Here is a 14,668-nt window from a genome sequence, read left to right on the forward strand (position 1 = left end):
TTTTTTCCCTCTTAGGGAGGAGGGACATCACAGAACCCTTCAAGAAGCAAAATTGTACCTTCTCAGGAAAATAAAAGTGCACATACATAAGACTATATGCCTAATTTAAGGGGTTCACATGCCATCACTGGAAGTCTGTGACCCTCAGGTTAAGAGCACCTATACTAAACTTAAAAAGTTAGACTTGAGCCTGACCATGAGTTAGAGCAGTGGACAGAGCATCAGACTGGGACACAGAGGACTCAGGTTCAAAACCCCAAAGTCACCAGTTTGAGCGCGGGCTCATCTGGTTGAAGCAAGGCTCACCAATTTGAGCCCAAGGTTGCTGGCTTAAGCAAGGGGTCACTCGGTCTGCTGTAGCCCCTAGTCAAGGCACATATGAGAAAGCAATCAATGAACAACTAAGATACTGCAATGAAGAATGGATGCTTCTCATCTCTCTCCCTTCCTGTCTATCCCTGTCTGTCCCTCTCTCCTCTCTCCTCTCTCTCTGTCTCACACACACACACACACACACACACACACACAGAGTTAGACTTGAATTAATGTCAAAATCCTAACCAGCCAAGTCTATTTATTTGGCAAAAATGCTGTAGAAACAAAGGGGCCAAACAGACCTAGGTTTTAATCCAGCTTTATCATTTGCTAGCTGTGTGAGGATGGAAAAGTCAAATCACCGTTCTCAGCCTCAGTTTCCTCATCTGTAAAATGAGTGAACAAAAGTTGCTAATTTCATGTTAATGTCAAGATGAGACAAGCAAACATGTGGCATGCTTGGCATAGTGCCCCATATACAATAAATGCTCATAAATGGAAACCACCACCACTTTCCCTTTAGTCTATAGACTCCACACTTACCTCCCAGTCCCATCTTCATCTCCATTAAGAACTATCGGTAACTCAGAGGAAAAGAGAAAATATTGAGCCCCTAAGGATTCATAAGATCACAAAACACAGTCCTAATGTTTTCTCCCTCAATCAAATGCTTGATTTTAACCTATGAAGGCCCTTCGGACACGACAGTCAGCAGTCCCTTTCTGTATAAATCCAGGTCAGCTGTCAGCACACAATTGTTCTATTAGGCCAAGTCAATTTTTAGAGGGAGGTCTATTCAGCTAACTTAAAATGGGAGATGAACGTGTTTGATCAAATGCTAAACTGCAGAAACACACCGACAGGGAAACAAAGCAGAAGAATTAGCTTCCTAAAATTATTCTGTGATACCCTTAGTTAACAGTGGATATTTAAGGACCTCACTCAGCCTTTCTAACCCATCACCCAGCTCTCCTCCCAACCCTCATAGCTCAAGGCACCAGATTAGTTCTTAAATGATTTCAGCTCTCCTCTGCTTTCAAGACCATTCAACACTTAACCCAGGATCCAGAAAGGTGAATTTCAAAGTTACACAAAACCTATCATTCAGATTCCTTCCACAAATGAATTTCTCAAGCGTTTCTAAATATTTAACTTCAAGAAAGAAAAGCAAGTATTTCCACTTTAAAACAATTTTTCATCTCTAACGGTGCAAATTTTCTTTGTTTAACCAATCCACATACCACTAGCCAGTGTTTAATCGGGCTTTTATTTAACATCACTAACCAAGTGAGTTGCACAGCCAAGTCTCAAAGTTTCAGATAATGATCTCATTAATAGCAACAAATTGGTTCAAAGATGAAATATGTATCAATATGTCTAAGAACCCTGTAAAGCTCCACACTTCAGAACTACAGGAAAAGTGTAATTAATTCCTTCAGCATTCACACTGTATGCTTGACACTCTTATAAGCAAATAGGCTTTGATGCTGCATGAATAAGACAATAAAAGTAATTAATAGCATTTCATATTCACATATTGTTTTCACAACTTTCACAGATGAAGATTTAAAAAAAAAAAAAAGCTCTGTTCTTACAGAGCACATTGTGACCTTGGGAAAGTTATTTAAGCCTAAAATGCACAAGGAGAGAACCAAGAATCCTGTGACTAATCCCAAGGTTTGAATTACTTTCTCTAAGACACTCTCTCTCTCTCTCTCTCTCTCTCTCTCACACACACACACACACACACACACATTTTCTCTCCCCCCCCACTCTCTCTCTCCCTCCCCCCAACGAATCCTCTCCCTACCCTAAACCATGCAAATGACTGAACAGGTACTCTAGAAGTAACTGGGCAAACCAGACTATGACAAGGTATTTACTGTATAAATGTACACATACACACAATCACACACACATACTTTCATTATATGTAATAGGGAAGGAAACAAATCAGTAATACAAACCAAATTCCTATCTTAGAATTCTTTTTTTATATCCTTTATTTATTGATTTTAGAGAGAGTCAAAGGAAAAAGAAGAAGCATCAACTCACTACTTCTCATATGTGCTTTCAGCAAGCAAGCCCAGGGTTTCAAACTGGGGATATCACTATTTCAGGTCAATGTTTTATCCACTGCCCCACCACAGGTCAAGTATTCCTATCTTAGAATTATTAAAGGAAAGAGACTCTTAAACAGGTGTTTTTCTTCCCTAAACCATAAATAGTGCTACCAAACCCCACTGGAAATAGCAAAAGAAATGCTATCTAGTGTACTACTTAGGTTTAACTGTAGGAAAATGAACTCTGCTCGAAAACCAAAAAGCATTAAACAGCAAATCCAGCAAAGTTTTTTTGAAGCTAGGAAATAAAGGTTGAAAAGTTCAACAAGTGCACTTAGAAAACATGATTAATCTGAAGCTGAACACCAATTTGTTTCTTCTGCATTCTCATTTCTCATGAAAAATGTTACAGCCCCTCTCAGCAGCACTAAAAACATTAGCTTTCCTTACAAAACCTTTTTTCAGGGTTGATAGGGGCCACACTATTCCCTTAAATTGGGCAGTGTATTAGAACTAATAAAAGCATGCGAGCCTCTGTACACACACAGCCCTGAAAGCCACACTGCACTCCTTCTGTGCAAAAAGGCTCAACCAGTAGGCCCCCACAATAAAGTTATTAAAGATAGAGAATGAGAACACCAAGAAATGACTATTCACACTGCTCAGATAAACTCACTAATGTGACTGCAGTTATAAGGAAATTAAGGACATCTATTAGTGATTGCTTAACAGGTAAACTTATTAAATACCATTTAAGTCATTTTTCTTTACTTAGCAATTGTTGACTTAATTTTTTTTCTTTTTGGCTAGGCTAATGGACTACAAGAGAGTTAGATAAGCACTTCAAAAAGTTTCAAAAGAGAATAGATTCCTTCTGCCAAATTCACACATTATCTCTCTACTCACAAGAATAAAATAGTTACAAATGGTGTGTTTAAAGTGCTAATTTTGTATTAAATGGTGAACCCAAGATTAGCTCCAAAGCATAGCACTACTTATAATGGATAGCTCGCCAAACTACTGTGGAGAAAGAGTACAAGTTAAAACACTGCAGATAAAAATCGCAAACTTCAAAAGTCTCCTTCAAAAAGTGAAGTGCCACGTTAAAACATCTTTTCTCTTGGGAGGCCATAAATCAAACATTTCTAAAGCCATCAGGGCACAGTAAAATCCACAAAGGGAAACAGGAGTCAGAAGTAGCAAGCTCTAAGATTCAAAATAGTCTTCAAGGCTGTGACTGAAATGTGTAAGAATCTTCCACAGAATATTGTCTCTAAAGTGGAAAATCATAAAGACCATAATTATAACATTATTAAAGAAAAACTTCCAAAAGCCTTTAATATATGTAGTCACAAGACTCAAACATGTGTTTCCCCTTCTTTTTACCCGTTAGAAGTTTAAGATGGAGTAAGGGCCCCTGTAAAGCAATGCTGCTAATTAATCGTCCAGCAAAGGTGCCTCCCCCAACTTTGTAAAGACACACCTCTGAGGAGCCAAGCTGCACAGCTCCCTGTCCTATCCATGCCACGGCTTTGAGTCTGCACAAGGGGAGGCGAAAGGAAGAGGCTGCTGTATGCAGTCATTGCATACAGTTCCCTTCTCTTCATTCATAACTCATCCAAGAGTAAAGCGCGGAAGGCCCAAAGCTTGAGCCCTGCTGCTCTCCGCATCACCCGAAAAGGTTCAAAAACAAGCCAACCATGAAAATAGCCCCCATCCGAGATATGAGTATTAACCACCATCACTGCGCTGGCTGTCCGCTAGCCAGTTGATAAAATCATAGCCGAGGAAGCGGGAAGGCATCTCTACCAGCTCACCATCCGCCGAGACTTAAACTTAGTTTGAGGCTCTCCCTAACCAACCTGCTTTGAAATGCAGACCTCTTTCACTTAGAGCAAGGTGAAGGCCCTGTCAGTGAGCGGCCCCATCTCCCGATTCCCAGGCCCTCCATAGAAGTCCTTGGCCCGGGAGTGGGCCGGCAGTCTCCCTCCCACCCTCAGTAATCAGAGCACGCAGAGAGGACTGCCTTCCATGGCCACTCCTGAGCACTCCTCTTCGGCGAGCTCCCCCTGCTCCCCTGCCTGTTGCTGCTCGTCCAGAGTACTGCAAAAGGATCAGCCCCCAGGTGAGGTGGGAGACAGGTTCCAGGAAGAACCTGATTGTACAGCTTCTCAGACAAACCTGGCTGCTCCCAAAATGAACATGCATGAATGGAAAGCAAAGCCGGCTACCTGAAACAAACCACCCCATCCCTCATCACTAATCTTTCCAAAGTTGGCATTCAACAGGTAGATCCTGGGACTTCCACCTGAGGCAAACCAAAATGCCCAACCACCCCAAGGGGGATGCCCCAACGTGGGTGCTCGGACCCGGGGTTCTCAAAGCCCCCGAACTCACAGGAGGCCGAGCCCCCACGTGCGCTTGCCCCCTGCTTCGGCGCCCAGGAGGCCAAGTCCCGCCCGCCCTCCCACCGGGGAGGGATGCCGCCAGCCTTCTCGCCGCCCCTCCCGCCCGCCAGCCCGCGGCGGGGTCGGCGGGCGCAGCCCCCGGAGCCATCTTGTGGCGGCGGCGTCGCGGGGCCCGGGCAGCGGGCAGCTACCTGCACGATCTCGCCCTCCGCGCTGAGCGTGGCCCCGGCCCGCGAGAAGCGGCCCGTGAGGCCGGTGGTGTAGGTGGTGTAGTCGCCGCTCGGACTCGACTCGAACAGCACCACCTCCACGAATGCCGTCTCTTTGGCCCGCGCCGCGCCGGGCCCCGCAGCCGCCAGCAACAGCCCGAGCAGCAGCGGCAGCGGTGGCGGTGGCGGCAGGCGGTGGCCGCGGGGGCCGCGGGGGCGGCGGCGGAGGCGGTGGCGGCGGCGGCCCGGGGCCCCTGGGCGCCCGCCCGAGCGCGGCCTCATGGTCCTGCTGCGGGAGGGCGCGGAGGGCGGGCGCGGCCGGGCATAGTCGCGGGCCGGCGGAGGACCGAGCGCAGGCGGACGCCTCACAGCCCCATCGCGGCGGCGGCGGCGGTGGCGGCGGCTTTGTGGGTCGCAGGCTCAGCTCGGCTCCCCCGGCCGTCGCGCCGCGGCCCTTTCATCTGCTCCACGTGAGGGGTTATCCCCGCCCCAACAGCGTCGTGACCCTCTCTCCCCTCCCTCCCGGCGCTCTACCGCCGCGGCCTCCCGGGGGAGCGGGAAGGAGGGGCGGGCGCGCCTGCGATGGGGGGCGGGGTCCTGCTACCGGACACGCCTCCGCCATTACTCCCCCGCCCCCACGGCTGCACTCCACCCATTGATATTGCCCCGCCCACCGCCCACCGTCTTGCTCCGCCCTAGCCCCGCCCCCACGCTCACGCTCCGCCTCTGCCGCGCTTAGCGTTTGGCTGCAGATGTTTCTCTTCGCGGTTGCCAGAGTTCGGCGGGAATGGGGATTGTGTCCTGCTCCCTGGCGAAGTACGTCCTCTCTGGGGGCCCCACGCCTCCTGGTCCCGTACAGTAGTTAGGAGGGCCTTGTCCTTCCCGGCGCCCCACCCCAAGCCACAGTTCCTGGGAAAGTGGTGCCCGCACCCGGCCCTTCACACACACCCCCATCTTCAGGATCTAATGAGGAAGACCCGGCGGTCAGAGGCTGTTTGCAGCTCCGCCGTGCTAGGACGTGTCCGGTTCTTGCACCCGTGTCGCTTAGGCAGTTACTCTCAACAGAATGGGGGAGAGGGGAGCCATTTAGCCATTTGGATTTTAATAGAGTTCATTTTAATGCAGCCCCAGAGACTACAATGGAAACACCCCTCTCAAGAGAAGTTCTGAAACTTTGAATCTATATTGCAGAAGGCCAGAGGATTGAAACACCATCTCCCTTTATGCACAGATTGATGGCTGCCAAATTAATGTACCTGTGCTGCAGGGCTTAGGGGTTCCCAGTTATCAAGAAGATAAGCTTTCAATTACCTGCCCCTCTTTGGAACATGCCATTTCCTCCCTCATCTAGTCCTCTATGAGAAGGGAACCCTTCCTTTAAAATTCAGATTCAATTCCCACTTCCTCTGTGGAGTCTTCCTTCACCCAGCAGATGGCTTTATTCAGATATTTGCAAATATTTGATTAGGATGATCTGCTTCTACTTGCTACCACACCCAAAATATTAAAAAGACAAAAAGGTAAAGAAAAAAATAATTGAGAATTTGTCTTAGGTTAAACAACATACCAAGGTTACATTATTTTTAAATATTTTTATTTATTGATTTTAATGGGAGAGGAAAGGAGGAAGAGATAGAGAAAGAGAAGAACAGGAACATCAACTTGTTCCTGTATGTGCCCTGACCAGCAATCAAACCGGCAACCTCTGTACTTCCAGACAGTGCTCTAACCAGCTGAGCTATCCGACCAGGGCAAAATGTTCTTTTTTTTTTTTTTTTTTCATTTTAGAGGGAGAGATAGTGTGAGAGAGAGCGAGAAAGAGAAAGGGGGGAGGAGCAGAAAGCATCAACTCCCATATGTGCCTTGACCAGACAAGTGCAAGGTTTTGAACCAGTGACCTCAGCATTCCAGGTCGACACTTTATCCACTGCGCCACCACAGGTCAGGCTCCAAGGTTACATTTTAAAGTAGAAAAAAAAGATTTTCAAAATATGGGATAAAAAATATACTTGAAAAACATCCATAGATCTACATTGCTACATTTGGACCATTCAGAGCTTCTGCTCAGGAGGGAGGTACCTGGAAAAGCAGGGATCTGTGTAGAGTGGCTTTTTAATGTTAGGTTAACTAGTGCTAACTGGAATTGGGCAACATCAGTCCTGACAATAGTATTCCCCAAAATGGCACAGTCCAGTCCTCAAGGGGAAGATCAAATTACTGTAGCCCATCCAGGACACTTTGTACTATTTAAAATTCAAGGTTACCATCAACTAATGAATAAACAAACAAATGTGGTATATCCATAAAATGGAATATTATTTGTCAAGGAACGAAGTACTGACACATTGATGAACCTTGACAGCATTATGTCCTGAAAGAAACCAGTCACAAAGTACCATACAGTGTATGGTTCTGTTTATATGAAATGTCCAGAATAGGTAAATCTACAGAGACAGAAAGTAGATCAGCAGTTGCTAGGGATTGGGGTTAGGCAGGAATGGATAGTGACTGCTAATGAGTTTCTTTGGGGAGAGGGTGATGAAAATGTTCTGAAATTAGATAATGGTAATGGTTGCACAACTCTGTAAACATACTAAAACCACTGATTTGTACACACTTTAAAGGGGTGGATTAAATTTAATGGTATGACAATTTATCTCAATATAGTTGTTAAAATATTCAAAGTCATTAGTGATGTTTTCATGCAAACGCACACACATACATACACACAGTATATTTTGTAAGGATATTCTCTGCTCTTTGAGATCTTAGTTCAAATATCATACCCTCAGCCAGGCCTACCCAGGCTATTCTATTTAAAATGGCAGTGTATACCCTGTCCCTGACTCCACCTCCCCTCAGCCTGCCCTATCTACCCCTGCTTCCCCACCCCTACTGTGGCATTTGTTACCCTCTAACATACTAAATAATTTGCTTATGTATTTTTGTCTCTCCTCCACATCCCACATATACACATGCCAAAGAACAAACTCTGTAATGGCTAGGATCTTGTCTTGTTCACTGACTTAGGCCAAGGCTGCCTGGCCCAGAGTATGCACTCAAAAAATATTTGTTGCATGAATAAATGAATAAATGACTTAGTGATAAGCTCATCATCATGTATCCCTTCCATTTTGCAGACATTTGGAGGAGCTTATTAACTAACAGCTGCTTAGGAACACTGGGCTTCATGGGACCAAAATAAATTATGAACATGAAGAAGAACAGTCTTTCCTGCAGGGACTTCAATGAAAACCCAGATAAGAGTTAAATAAATAAATAAATAAACAAGTTTCCATTTTTAGAACTTTGCTTCAAGAAAGATATGGTTAATAAGACCCAGCCAAGCAATGCGAAGGTAACATGATTCATCTCTCAGCAGCATAAAGCTGTTTAGAAATGGAGGTATTTACTGAGTAAGGAAATTTCACCAAAATCTGGCAGGCAGTAAGGGAAGATAGAAAAGAACTTCAAACAAAAGATAAGACTCGTTGGCTAGGAGCAAGGACTGGAAAGCAAGCTGGATCAAGTGATAGGAGTGAAGAAAAGAAATGCCCATTCATTATCCTTCATGACACATCCCTAGTAGACCATCCTGAGTAGAACTTATCTTGTTCCTTTCTCTACTTATCAGACTCAGATGAAAATAACCGACAACAGGTGCATCAGCTTCAGTTAAAACTATCAGACATTTGGCAAATCTCATTGACTGAGGCCAAAAACCACACAAAACTTTGGGAAATTTTCTGCCATCAAAGTTCTATTAATATGACCAAATAAGGAAGGTCAAGGATTTCAAATCTGTAAACATATGAGTACCTAAAGAGACCGTATGTGTGAGTGTATGTGTGCGCACGCACGCGCTAAATATCTAAAAACAAACAGACATGGATATTCTCTGCATATTGTTTTTAATAATAAACAACCTTAATGCCCACCAATAAGGAATTAGTTAAAGAAATTATGGTACAGATACATGAAGGTTTGCAAACATTAACTATGTGTGAAAGGAGACATAAGAAATGAGTAAATGGTTGCATCTGGGTTACTGGGAGGCAGGGCAACGGGGGAGACCTAATTTGTGCTGTGTATAATTTATACCTATTGGATTTTCTCCATGCACATTTATTACCTATTTAAAGATAATAAAATAAAATAAATAAACTAATATGCTAAATTAATAGATGATATAATACTAGTTTTCTATACAAAAGTATATTCATTCAATAAACATTAAACACCTATGAGATACTGAAATACAATAGGGAATTGGCCTACAGTTATGGAAGATGTTAGCATTAAGGAATCTAAGTAATAGGCACACAGGACCCCTCTGTAATATTTTTGCAACTTCTTTTTTTCTTATTTTAATTTTTTGATTTTAAGAGAGAGAGACAGGAACATTGATCTATTCCTATATGTGCCCTGAGTGGTGATGGAATCAGCAACCTCTGTGTTTCGGGACAAGGCTCTAACCAACCGAGCTAGCCACCAGGCCGCAACTACTTCTAATTATTTACAAATAGAAAAAAAATTTTTTTACAGGGACAGAGAGAGAGTCAGAGAGAGGGATAGATAGGGGCAGACAGACAGGAATGGAGAGAGATGAGAAGCATCAATCATTAGTTTTTCGTTGCGACACCTTAGTTGTTCGTTGATTGCTTTCTCATATGTGCCTTGACTGAGGGCCTTCAGCAGACCAAGTAACTCCTTGCTGGAGCCAACGACCTTGGGTCCAACCAAGCTGGTGTGCTTTTTGCTCAAGCCAGATGAGCCCGCGCTCAAGCTGGCGACCTCAGGGTCTCAAACCTGGGTCCTTCCGCATCCCAGTCCGATGCTCTAACCACTGTGCCACTGCCTAGTCAGGCAGAAGAAATTTTTTTTTTTTATTAAGTGAGAGGGAGGCAAGGAGGCAGAGAGACAGACTCCCGTATGCACCCAGACTGGGATCCACCCAGCAAGCCCACTAGGGGGTGATGCTCTACCCATCTGAGACCAGTGCTCCATTTCTCACAACTGAGCTATTTCAGCACCTGAGGCGAGGCCAACCAAGCCATGGCTGCAGTAGGGGAAGAGAGAGAGAGAGAGAAGTGAGAGGGGAAGGGGTGGACAAGCAGATGGTCACTTCCCCTGTGTGCCCTGACTAGGAATTGAACCCAGGACTTCCACATGCCAGGCCAACACTCTACTGCTGAGCCAACCAGATTAGCCAGTCCCTATGTTCAAGTAGTTTCCTTTCTTTTTCCCCTCCTCCCTTCTGCAAATATTTATTACTATATGGGACAGTTAGAGAAGTCATAAAGGATGACAATAAAATACACTCTAACTGTATTACAAAGAAATTTTAAGAGTTTGAATCTCACCTGACCAGGCGGTGGTGCAGTAGATAGAGCGTTGGACTGGGATGTGGAGGACTCAAGTTCAAGACCCCAAGGTTGCCAGCTTGAGCGCGGGCTCATCTGGGTTGAGCAAAGCTCACCAGCTTAAGCCCAAGGTTGCTGGCTTGAGCAAGGGGTCACTCGCTCTGCTGTAGCCACCCCGGTCAAGGCACATATGAGAAATAAATCAATGAACAACTAAGGAGCCGCAGGAAGAATTGATGTTCCTCATCCTTCTCCCTTCCTGTCTGTCTGTCCCTATCTGTCCCTCTCTCTGACTCTCTCTGTCTCTGCCACAAAAAAAAAAAAAAGAGTTTGAATCTCATTTTGTCCCTTTAAGGTGGTTCAAATTTAAGACATGGTAGCATTCTTCCACAGTATTTATATCTATTTCTGGAAACTTTCATTTATTGTATTTAAACATTATATAATTCTCTTGAAAGGTACAATAGCTGTAATGCAGACAAGTAGTGGCAGTTCTTTCAAAACTCTTAGAAGTGTCTCTTCCGCCTTTGAAGTATACCATCAATCTATGTCTCTTTTAAGCCTTGAGGCAGAGGCCAAATCTGGGCCTGGATTCATCAGTGATTTAAACTCTGCTTCAACCTGTTCCTGCTTTGCAATGGCCACCCAACCAGGAGTCACAAACTCAAACAAAGCTCCAGGGGCCAGGCAGGGAATATGACTGAGTGAGGTGGGCCAGGTGTAAGCATAAATAACTAGCAAGTGAAATGGTAAATGGCAAAGGTGCCTCAGGCAGGAACGCCTTTAGGAGTATTGACCTAGGAACATAGGGCTAGTCCTGAAGGCCTATACGCATATTGTTGCTCTTAGGAACATGGGCCCATGATTCATAGACCTTCTTATTTGTTCAAAAGAAGCAAAAATCCAGATATGTTTGTAGTGTCTCCTGCTTTTTAAATGTTTGTAATAGCCCTGGCTGGATATCTCGGTGGGTTAGATCATCCTCTGGATTCATACAAATGTTGCGGGTTCAAGCTGCAGGAACGATGTTTCTGTCTCTCTCCTCCTTCTTCTCTATTTAAAATCAATAATTTTTTTTTAATTTAACTTTAAATGTTTGTGATAGATTTTAAAGATTTGTATTGTTATGTGGGGTCAGATAAATACATCTACAGGCCATTTTCAGCACAAAAGACAAGAAAAGTCTGACAAAGTAGATTCTTTTTTAATTTTTATTTATTTATTTATTTTTTTTACAGAGACAGAGAGTGAGTCAGAGAGAGGGATAGACAGGGACAGACAGACAGGAATGGAGAGAGATGAGAAGCACCAATCATTAGTTTTTCATTGCACATTGCAACACCTTAGATGTTTATTGATTGCTTTTCTCATATGTGCCTTGATTGTGGGCCTTCAGCAGACCGAGTAATCCCTTGCTGGAGCCAGCGACCTTGGGTCCAAGCTGTTGGGCTTTTGCTCAAAGCAGATGAGCTCGTGCTCAAGCTGGCGACTTTGGGGTCTCGAACCTGGGTCCTCTGCATCCCAGTCCGACGCTCTATCCACTGTGCCACCACCTGGTCTGGCTGACAAAGTAGATTCTGAATGGACCAGGTCATAAAGCTATCCCTTCTAGACTGATAACATGTAGGAAGAGACAGAAACTGCAAGATCTGAGAAGCATAAATACTGAACTATATAAAGAAGATAGTTGTATATGTGGGCTACACACTTGACTGCAAGGGACTCCTGTCTTCAGGGTGCAGTATTTAAGGTGGAAATGTAATCACATGCCTATTTGACCAAGAAAGGCCAATAGTGGATAAGGGGTCATTAGCACTTTGAAACAGACAAGTCAGGCTGCTTTTATATTGATTATACCTCTATTTGAAGATAGAGAAAAAGAAGTAGAAGAAAATAATGGCTAACCACTTGCTTTTGTCCAACTGTATAGGACAGGTTGGCTTAGCACAGCGTTAAGTTAGTAAGAGAGAAGTAGATAGGTGAGAATGTAGAAACGTACATTCCATTCACACTATGGGGAAAGAAACATGCTTTGCAGGAGCTGTTGACTTAGCATCCTTTCCTGTGAGTAAAACTACCCCTTTTGGCCCATGCCAGCTCTCTGGAGCTGTTAATCACAGAGCTCAGCTCCATAACATAGGTGTGCATGTGATCCAGAGTGGCCAATCAGATTAATCGATTCCCTTAGCTACAATGATTGATTCAGAGGTAAGCATGTGACCAAAGCAAGATCAATCAAAGTCTTCCCTGAAATTCGATCTATTGAAAACTGGGGAAAACCTGGCTGGGTAGCTCAGTTGGTTAGAGCAGTGGTCCCCAACCTGTTTTGGGCCACAGACCAGTTTAATGTCAGAAAATATTTTCACGGACCGGCCTTTAGGTTGGGACGGATAAATGTATCACGTGACCGAGACAAGTGTCAAGAGTGAGTCTTAGACTGATGTAACAGAGGGAAGCTGGTCATTTTTTAAAAATAAAAATTGTTCATACTTAAATATAAATAAAACAGAAATAATATAAGTTATTTATTCTTTCTCTGTGGACCGGTACCAAATGGCCCACAGACCGGTACTGGTCCGCGGCCCCGGGGGTTGGGGACCACTGGGTTAGAGCATTCTTCCGATAGGCAAAGGTTGCAGGTTCATCTCTGGTCAGGGCACATACAGGAACAGATCAATGTTTCTGTCTCACTCTCTCTCTCCCTTCTTTTCTAAAATCAACAAATAAATTTTTTTTTTTAAAGTGATGACATTCTTTTTTTTTTTTTTATACTTTTTTATTTTTATTTTTTTAATTTTATTTATTCATTTTAGAGAGGAGAGAGAGAGAGAGACAGAGAGAGAGGAGAGAGAGACAGGGGGGAGGAGCTGGAAGCATCAACTCCCATATGTGCCTTGACCAGGCAAGCCCAGTGTTTCGAACCGGCGACCTCAGCATTTCCAGGTCGACGCTTTATCCACTGCGCCACCACAGGTCAGGCAACAAATTTTTTAAAAATAATAAAAACCGCTGTATTGGCCAAGAGTTTGCTTAAAGACTTTAATCACTGTAAAAAAAAAAATAGAAGACTGGATAAAGAAGATGTGGCACATATACACCATGGTATATTCAGCCATGAGAGATGATGACATCGGATCACTTACAACAAAATGGTGGGATCTTGATGACATTATACGGAGTGAAATAGGTAAATCAGAAAAAAACAAGAACTGCAGGATTCCATACATTGGTGGGACATAAAGATGAGACTAGTGGCCCTGGCCAGTTGGCTCAGCAGTAGAGCATCGGCCTGGCGTGCGGGGTACCCGGGTTCATAGGAGAAGCGCCCATTTGCTTCTTCACCCCCCCCCTCCTTCCTCTCTGTCTCTCTCTTCCCCTTCCGCAGCCAAGGCTCCATTGGAGCAAGGATGGCCCGGGCGCTGGGAATGGCTCTTTGGCCTCTGCCCCAGGCGCTAGAGTGGCTCTGGTTGTGGCAGAGCGACGCCCTGGAGGGGCAGAGCATCGCCCCCTGGTGGGCAGAGCGTCACCCCTGGTGGGTGTGCCGGGTGGATCCCGGTTGGGCGCATGTAGGAGTCTGTCTCACTGTCTCTCCCCGTTTCCAGCTTCAGAAAAATAAAAAATAAAAATAAAAAAAGATGAGACTAGGAGAATGGACAAGAGTGTGGTGGTTACAGGGGTGGGGGGGTGGGGGGAGGGAAGGAGGGAGAGAGGGAGGGGTGAGGGAGGGGCACAAAAAACTAGATAGAAGGTGACGGAGGACAATCTGACTTTGGGTGATGGGTATGCAACAGAATTGAATGACAAGATAACCTGGACATGTTTTCTTTGAATATATGTACCCTGATTTATTGATGTCACCCCATTAAAATAAAAATTTATTTATATAAAATAAAATAATAAAAACCTTCCTTTTTCCAAAATAAATAAATAAATGGGGGAGAGAAAGCCTGTCTTCTGTAGAATCTCAAACTGTAAGGATTATGTAAATTGAAGTTGTTTATGGATATTTTCCCCAGCCACATAGAAAACATTGCTGCTGTAGGAGAAGAAAGAAAAGCAGAGACAAAGTGAAATGAGACAAGCAAGAGGAGGGAATGTACTACTGTGTCCTCTGAGCCCCTGGATCCATCCTTATCACAAAGACTCCTAATAAGTATCACAGTAAAGCTGATGAGTTTAATCACTGCTACAGCAACAATAGGAAGCACACAGACATACACGCACACTCACACTCCATAAAACCAAAGAAACTCTGAGATAGAGGTAGGTCAAGGAAACTGAATTTCGGTAAAAGCAATAATGAGTCAAAC

At 44.4% G+C, this 14,668-nt stretch overlaps 1 protein-coding gene across 1 annotated transcript in view; it reads right to left on the minus strand.

The window, feature by feature from the left end:
* ZNRF3 (zinc and ring finger 3) overlaps positions 1–5,493 on the minus strand; it is a 166,127-nt gene extending 160,634 nt beyond the window's left edge. Inside the window, exon 1 of the mRNA XM_066370581.1 lies at positions 4,978–5,493. Within this exon, the coding sequence (XP_066226678.1) occupies positions 4,978–5,277 (300 nt within the window). The 5' untranslated portion in view covers positions 5,278–5,493. The remainder of the gene's footprint in view (positions 1–4,977) is intronic.
* Positions 5,494–14,668: the final 9,175 nt, after the last annotated feature.

This window comes from Saccopteryx leptura, chromosome 2, assembly GCF_036850995.1.
Source record: "Saccopteryx leptura isolate mSacLep1 chromosome 2, mSacLep1_pri_phased_curated, whole genome shotgun sequence".
Lineage (NCBI taxonomy): Eukaryota > Metazoa > Chordata > Mammalia > Chiroptera > Emballonuridae > Saccopteryx > Saccopteryx leptura.